This window comes from Calidris pugnax, unplaced genomic scaffold, assembly GCF_001431845.1.
Source record: "Calidris pugnax isolate Ruff unplaced genomic scaffold, ASM143184v1 scaffold56, whole genome shotgun sequence".
Taxonomy (NCBI): domain Eukaryota; kingdom Metazoa; phylum Chordata; class Aves; order Charadriiformes; family Scolopacidae; genus Calidris; species Calidris pugnax.
Genome location: NW_015090839.1, coordinates 16579089 through 16587287, shown reverse-complemented (window position 1 = coordinate 16587287; position 8199 = coordinate 16579089). Strand labels below are relative to the sequence as shown.

General features: G+C 45.4%; 1 protein-coding gene across 1 annotated transcript in view; it reads right to left on the bottom strand.

The window, feature by feature from the left end:
* The window catches only part of EXD2 (exonuclease 3'-5' domain containing 2), a 25341-nt gene that overhangs the window by 7690 nt on the left and 9452 nt on the right, over positions 1 to 8199 (bottom strand). The window contains exons 3-8 of the mRNA XM_014941937.1: positions 6545 to 6947; positions 5373 to 5629; positions 4426 to 4552; positions 3294 to 3619; positions 917 to 1023; positions 564 to 699 (exon numbers count right to left, since the gene is read on the bottom strand). Coding sequence (XP_014797423.1) covers positions 564 to 699; positions 917 to 1023; positions 3294 to 3619; positions 4426 to 4552; positions 5373 to 5629; positions 6545 to 6883 — 1292 coding nt within the window. The 5' untranslated portion in view covers positions 6884 to 6947. The remainder of the gene's footprint in view (positions 1 to 563; positions 700 to 916; positions 1024 to 3293; positions 3620 to 4425; positions 4553 to 5372; positions 5630 to 6544; positions 6948 to 8199) is intronic.

The following is an 8199-nucleotide window of genomic DNA, read 5'->3' as shown; positions in this document are numbered from 1 at the left end:
TTTTTTTCCCAACAAAAATTCATTTCTTTTTATTTAAAAAAAAAGTTATACTTTAAAAAGTTTTACTTTAAAAAAAAAAAAAAAAGCAATGCACTATGAGACACATACCACTCAGGTAAACAGTAGCAGCTGCAAAGACAAAAAAATCTCACCTTTTGTGACCTCATGGACTTCAGACTCACCTAAACCTTTCAAAAATGTAAGGATTAAGCAATGGAAGAAATAGTACAGCTATTTTCACAAGGGGATGCCATCAGAACAGTGTGTTGGCACACTGCTGCCCCCTGCCATTCACACTGCAGCACATACACGGCTCATATGCTTTGCTCTCTCCAAGGACAGGTACCTCCTGCCTCTGTATGAAGAGGGAAGGCTTTTTGTTCAGCGTCAAACTTACCCAGGCGCATACAACTACAGAGCATTCAAATAGTGATAGCCCAGCCAGGATGTGAACAAGAATCATGTTTCAGGCCACTACCCAAGCTTCTGGATGCCAAACTAGATGCAGACCTCAGACCTGTTTTAAAAGATGCATTTTTCTCTTGCCCCGCTAAACAACTCACCGGATATAGGACTCTCGCTTCCCACATACAACACACAGGTTCTCTTTGACTGTCAGGTAATAATCAACTTGAGACTCGGGACGTCCTGAAGGCTCAAACCGCAGCTTCACAACAAATGGCTCTGTGCTAACTAGCTCTGAAAGGGTAAAGGCAAACGGAGAATATTTGAGACAAATTTGAACCTAAAAGCTAAAATAACAATGTTAAAATAAAGGAATCATCTTAGTAAATCCCCAACAGTATTTCCAATAAGAAAGGATACAAAAAGTTCATGCCCAGTTACCTAAGAAACAAGGAAAAAAAAACAAATAGCGATGTATTTCAAACACCAACACAAAAATTGGTATGCTCACCTCCAATCCCCTTATCCAGATACCACTGAGCCTTCTTGCGATCACAAGTGCACAGGGGCTGTCCATCTGGTGCATGCAGGAAGCAGTTGTCATACAGGGGAGATTTCCTATGGAACAAGGGCAGTGTTACAGCAACGGTAGCAGCATGCCAAAAAACCCTCAGAGCTCTCTATAGTCATACGTTCCACGCAGCAATTCATGCAGCCTCCTCCAAATCACAGGAGTGCCCCTAAACGCACATTTAAGGTTGCTGAGCGCTGTGCAGGCTGCTGCTAAGGGAAGCAGAACATCTGAAAACCTACCTGGGGTTCACCAACTGACTGTAAGGTATCTTTGCTCTCCTGCTGCCAAGAGAACTGTAACTCTGAATCCCAGTTTTCAAGAGATGCCATCAATGATGACAACATTTTCGAAAAAAAATTACATTAGAAAGCAAAAGAGAATTCAAGTCAAGAAGGACGATGAGCTAAAAGTAAGCTAAAAGAGAGTGTCAATTACAGGCAAGGCAATTTCAAGGATCAGCTGCCTAAGCCCGTATTTTAATGTTTTATTAAGTCCACTTTTCTAAAACTTAGTGTGAACAGCAATTAATCCAAGAGAAACATATATAAAAAAAGCTCTTGGAGCACTGGGAACCCAAACACCTGAGACCATGGGAACAACAAAGCTGAGCTGAGGCCCTCTGAAACGCATGCACCTAACCTTAGTCTGGCAAAAAGTCCTGCTGGAGCAGTCTCTGGTGGTTGGTGGCAGTGTGTGGAAGGGCTCTGTTCTGCAGAAAACATTTCCTTACTCTGCCAGCCTCCTTCAAACAAACCCGAAGAGCAGAGCAGGCTGAGCTTAGGGAGCACCTGGGAGGAACTGGCCAGGGATACAGACATGTCACAACACACTGTGGAAAAGTTTCCTTTTTTTTCTCCAGCAAGATCATACAAATAAGTACTCAGCAGAGCTCTGCCAGCTGAAAAGGTTGATTGACAGGCTGTGTAATCTGACAAAAGGATTTCTTCTGAGGTCCATGGAGGAAAAAAACACAACTAAACAATAATGATACAGGAGATCTCCTTCCACTGAGCATCAGCAGTTCAGCTCAATCACCATGATAACTGGAGTATTTCCCAACTCTAAATTAATAAACATTAAAAATAAACAGCTTATAGAAGGTAAAAGTGGAAATGGACTTTTGAAATCACATTCAGTCTTATTACAGACGAGAGCCAGACTGCTGGAGATACTGTAAAAAACAGTGATTCTACAGGATCTCAAGTAAAGCACCGTTAAAAACAATAAATAAACAACCAAGCAACCATAGAAAGATCTCAATTTAGCTTGGAATGCAATTTTGTTTAAATTTTAACTTTTCCATGAGGCGCAGTCCTTCTGTTTTGTATGATACGGGCTCCAACAGGAAAAAAAAAATACATCTGAAAAGACTTGCTGTGTACAACACAGTACCATTAATGATTGCTAATAAAATCAATATTATTGACTGTATTAAAATGCCTTTATTCCAATCCAATAAACTTGAAAAGAAGAAAATAAATACGAAAACGACTGGTTTTCTTTCCAAATGCTAATTACAGACAATTTTATTTTCTACATCCCTATGATTAATTTTATTAGATTGCATCCAAACAAAACCATACACACTAGCTCTCCATGTATTCCACTGCATTGAGCTTAGAGAGCCTTCTCCAACTTGTTTTCATTTAAAAACAACTGAACTTTAACTAGCAAAAGGCTGTAAGAATTTATGATGTGCTCCACAAAAATCACCTGTGGGACAGGAACCCTGAATCAATCCAGCAACAGCTGAGCCTGCAAAGCCAAAGCAGTACCGTCCCACAGAAGTGCCCTGCTTTGATGCTGCCACAGACTGTCCCTTCCTGTGCCCTCCTGGGCACCCTCACACAAGGTGTTTCACCCCTTCTAACCTTAGCTTTCATCTCTGCTCAGCACCCTGACATCTCTGTGGCCACAGTGACCTGGGAGAGCACAGAACAAACAGCACTCCACGAGGCAGATCCTGCTGACAGGACAAGCTCCGTGCAGTTGGCCACCTTTTCCCTGGAGGAGACAGGGCACAGCTGTGTGGGGAGTAAGTGCCACCAGGACAGCAAACCACCTCCTGCTGGGACTCAGCTCTCTAGATAATAAGGACAAAAGCTGAAGACAGCCCCTTAACCTCCTTATGATCCCAGTGCTGTGACCACTTTCAATACCACCTAGAGGGAAAACATAAACAGGATCTACCTCCCATGACCTGCGTTTTCTTTCCTAGCTCATATTATCCGCTCTGTTTAATGAGTAGAGCATGAGGCATCATTCAAAGTTTTCCATCTGCAGCCCAAGGAGTAAAACGGGCTCATAGACTTACCGTGCAGAATATCCTACGCCCAGAGGCTTCCGCTTGTGCCTCCGCGGATCTCTCGCTTGCTGACTGCCAGAGGGCTGGCCATTCACTGAAGATCTCCGATTCTTTGTCTTCTGAGGGGAATGTCCCTCTCCACTCTTCTCCTCTCCCGTGCTGCCACTCCTCCTTCCTCTAAATGGGATATCCACCAAGCCCCGGCATTTACCCAGTGCTTTCTCCCAAGCAGCGATATAATTTTCACCTTCAGATGTAGCAGGGAGGCTGGCAAATCCCAGCAAATGGAGGAACAGAGCCACGGAGACCTGGGCATCCCTAGCAGCATAGAGAACCTGCAGAAAAGCACAGACATCAAGTTACTGACAAACAGCAAACACTCAAACGTGACATTATCAGTCTTTAACACTAGGTACAGCACAGCCAGAAGTTGAATGCATTTCCTTTTGAAGTTCACCCTGAGTTCTGGCAGGTGAGTGACATTTTCGTAACATCACCACAGCCAAGGTTTTTAGGGTCAGTCATACTTGAAATACTCATGGGTGCCTTCAGGAAACACAAGGGGCTGAAAAAAATCTTCAGGTCAGCCAGGCCTTAAAAACCTTCCCACCCTCATCAAGTCCTCCCTAAATGACAAAAAGCTCCCTTTTGGTAAGACTGCCAATTCAGTGTGGTTATTTATCCTGTCACTCCCTCTACCGGTCACTGATTTTCTACACACCTGCAACGTGACAGCGAGGAAAGTGAGCAAACAGGGAAAACACAATGGTCTAAAGACGGTGAACAAGGTTTCTAGGGTCTCTCTTTAATATTGCACTGACTGCTATAGACTGGAGTAAACAAAATAATAAAAAGGTGAGATTTTGGGTGCACAAACACTTCTTTAAGGGATCTTGCCTTCTAGATCTTTCAGGACTAAAGGAAATCAAGAGCCAAGAATTCCAGGAGAACAGCAGAAAATTACCTTCACGGAAAAGGAGGGAAATGCAGGCAGAGTCTGAAATTAACTTCAGACCACAGTCACACATAAGGTTCTGAGGCAGAACTCGAAGAAGGCTCAGATCTCCCTACTGTAATGTCTCTTCTCTACTAAGAAGGTTGCTTTTCCTCCCAAAACACCAAGTTGAAGTGGAAGACACACCTGATCTTGTGTCAGTTCTTCTGCCTCCCAGTTGCTGCAACGCACATGAGGAGACTTGTCAAGCGGGCAGTTCAGGACTTTTTCAGCTAAAGACTTAAGGCTAAGGCAGTTGTGAAGTAGGTCCTTCCTTTAGTTTAACAAAGAAAGTGAAACAAACATATTAAAAATGAAACTATACACCCATGCAAATTTGGATGGCCTCACACACCCTGAACCTGCCAGAACACAATGCACATGATGCCTGACTCCCACTCAAACTGCACTCAGCCACCTGACAGCTTTACAGGCCCTCTCCCTCCCCTCTGCTAAAATGTCCTTTCTAGATTTAGTAATTATCTAGTGCCTGCAACATGCAAAACAGGCAAGGCTGGGAGTTGATAACATTTAAGGCTTAAGTGTTTGGCTCTGAACTACCCACTTCTGAACTAAAGAGGTCTATCACAGAGTGATGAACTGCCTGCTGTCGGGATTCATGAGGAGCCAGGAATGACTCAGAGGAACCGTGGCCACTAGGGACAATTAGTCCATCCTCCTTGATAAAAAGGTACAGTCAGGTCAACAAATCCATGCCCCAGATCACTAACACCACGCCCAGGCATACATATACTGTACGTGAAGAATATTCTCAAGTAAAACACTGTATTTTAGGAAGAACGAAGGATGAGAAAATGGCATCACAATTGTAACCTTTTAACAGAAGCACTGCTACTAGAAGAGAAAATTAGAGATGCTCTAATTTTAGTGATTTTTCAAGAAATCCTGTAATTCAACAGTTCCACTTATGTGCCCCTGACACATTTACCCATACTTCTAGACAGTATTCATATCTGTAGACATGGCGATCACTCTCACTGCGTTACACCACCATGCCTGGACTTCTTACAAGCTGAATATTTCCAACTCAAATGATGCCTTAAACAGAGCTGCCTCTGTCTTCAGACACTCACCGCTGTCTCATGGCTAAATACCGGAGATCCACACTCCCTTTGACTGGAAGACCATAATCATGAAGTAATTTACAAGCATCTTCCCAGCATCCTACCCCAACTTTCAAGACAGTACTATCTGCCATGATGTCCACCAGGGTCTTTGGGATAGTCTGTCCGTTGGCAACAAGTCTGGGCAACCGAACAAGAACGCAGAGGCCACTGGAAGAAGCCATCTGTAGGAGGGATACGGGATTTGCTTTTCCCCGCACAGATACCTGAAATATAGACAAAAATAAGAGCCTGGGTTACAGCACTATTACTAATACTGGAGCTGGAACAAATTGCAAAGAGGCCACTGAAGACAGGAAATACCTGTCAGTTTATACATTCAGTATTGTTACATGTCTCTAAAACTTTACTGCAAATTATGTGATCTGTTTCACAGTATTACTGTCCCCCAGCTACTTCTTGCCACACTCCTACAAGAGAAACTTTCCCCCTTTCACCCTTCCCCTCATAGCTGAGCTGGTGGAAAGATATCAGACACATTTCTTAATCTGCATCAGCACAAAGTCACCCAATACAGAAACGTTTATGGCAAACACATTGTTTAATTGTGGCTTATACTAATGACCGTGAAGTGAATAAATTTCCAGCCAAAATAATGGTGGAGCCAGGCGTTATAAATGACTCAAAGCCTGTTTTGAGAGTTCACACAGGCAAATGTGCAAGTGGAAGAGGAACTCTGCTTTCTGGTAGCCCCAGTGAGTTATATCTACATATCAGTATTATCCTCCTTTTTGGGTTTGTTATTCTTAAGAATTTTTTTCTGAAGTATGTATCTGGATTTAAAACAGTGTAAACTCAAGCTACTTCTAGTAAATCACATTTAAAGAGATATTACACAAAACATGTAGCCATACAAGTATCAGTATGTTTACCATAGTCATTTTATCACAGGAGTTCTGTAAACAAATACAACTAGTGAATGAAAAACTTACATTTAGCACACTTAAATGTGAGAACAATCAAAATTAGCACCTACTTCACTGCTGTCATGACAGATAATTACATAGGCAGTCTCAGTAGTCAATCCTGTTGTATCCATTCAAGCAAAGCAATTGCTCCTACCCAGATGATTTCCCATTGCAATTTGCAATCTAAAGGAGAGGCGCTTCTTGATCACTCACCCACTCACAATCAACTCCAAGCACTGGCCACTTCTCCAGCTCGTTCTTCAGCAAAGGTTCAATGCAATCCCACTCCTCCTGCTCTGAAACTACCACTATGTCTGCACCAAGGGTCCTCTCCAGCCAGGAAAAGGTGGGAGATCTGAATAAGGAAAGCACCTCCTTATCCTCTGCCTTAATCAGTTCCTCATCTCCCGAGTTTATAACTGCTTCCTCTTGCTGGCTACTACAGCGTGCTTTTCCTTTCCGACGCTGGGCTGCTCTCCACAAAACCAGGCCCCCCACTGCAACACCCAGGAGGGTCGCCAAAGTAATCGTCACTGCTGTTTGCTTGCGCATTTTTTTTAATCCCCTTTTTCCCCCTTCACCCACTCAAAATGGCACTGAAGGATTTTATCATGGCCTGCAAAGAAAAAGGAAAGAGGTGGAAATTAAAGACAACTTAATTAAATGTGTTTAGACGTATTAAATACACCCACTGGTATCCTAACAAGGCTCTAGCCACAACTCATGATCCTGACGGGAGGACTGAGTCTCACTTTGATAGGGGGTCGGGGAACAGACTGCTGCAGTGGTGGACTGGGCAGTAACAGGAGAGTGAATGCTGCTGTTGATCACAACGCCAGAAAGCTTAAAGGGAATCCACTGATTTATAGTGGTGCAACTAGACGCCTCCACAAACTTTTTTCTTTAAAAAATATGAGTCGGGGCTATTCATAGCATCTTTTCACTCCATTTGGACCCCAATCAGCCTAAACAAGGACAAAATGAGATCACTGCAGAATAAGCATGTCCATTCATGCATTATTAAATAATAGGCATTGTCCATTACATTCACATCCATACTAAGGTCAAATGGCTCTTCAGGCATTGAAAAGCCCTAAAGAAGCAGCATCTATTTATAACATCGTTTTCCCTCTGTCATACAAAAGCTTAGCTCCCCCGCAGTGAACTGAAATCAATCCAGCCCCTGCATCCCCACCTCTCCAACCCACCAAGCCACCTTTTAAAGGTTGGCTGTTTGACACCAGCAGAAGCTGAGGTGTCGGTGCTCCGACAGCCCCGCGCAAACGCACTCAGAGCGCGGCCACGGGCACCTGCCTGAAGGCTTGTGGAGCCACCCTCCTCACTTCTTCAACGGAGGGAGAAGGCTCAACTGAGGGTCAGCCTCACCCACGGCCTCTGCCCCAGGTCCAGCAGCTCTTTGTGAGCCAGGGGATGCAGGCGCAGCCCGCCCGCTTCTGCGGGTCCCCCCATCCCACCCCGGCAGGAGAAGCCCCGATGAGAGAAACCCACCCGGGCCCTGGCCAAGCGCGGTGCATGGGGACGCCGGCCGGGCCGAGGAGGCCCAGGCCGCCGCCCGCTGCACCGGGCCGAGGGCAGGCCATGGACCCGGGCCTGGGGCCTAGCACCCGCAGGCCCCCCCAGAGAGAACCGAGCACACTCCTCCGTGCCGCCCCGCAGACCCGTGGGCAGGTGGGAGAGGTCCGCAGCGTCCCTTAACACCAGGGAGAAGGCGCTGCCCTTTCTAGGCCTTCCCGGGGAGAGGCACGGGTACCCCGCGCTCCGTGAGGAGCGGGCAGGCGGGAGGCCCACCGGCCTGCGCAGCCCGGGCACCTGCCGGCGCAGCCCGCCCCCGGGGCGCACGCAGCAAC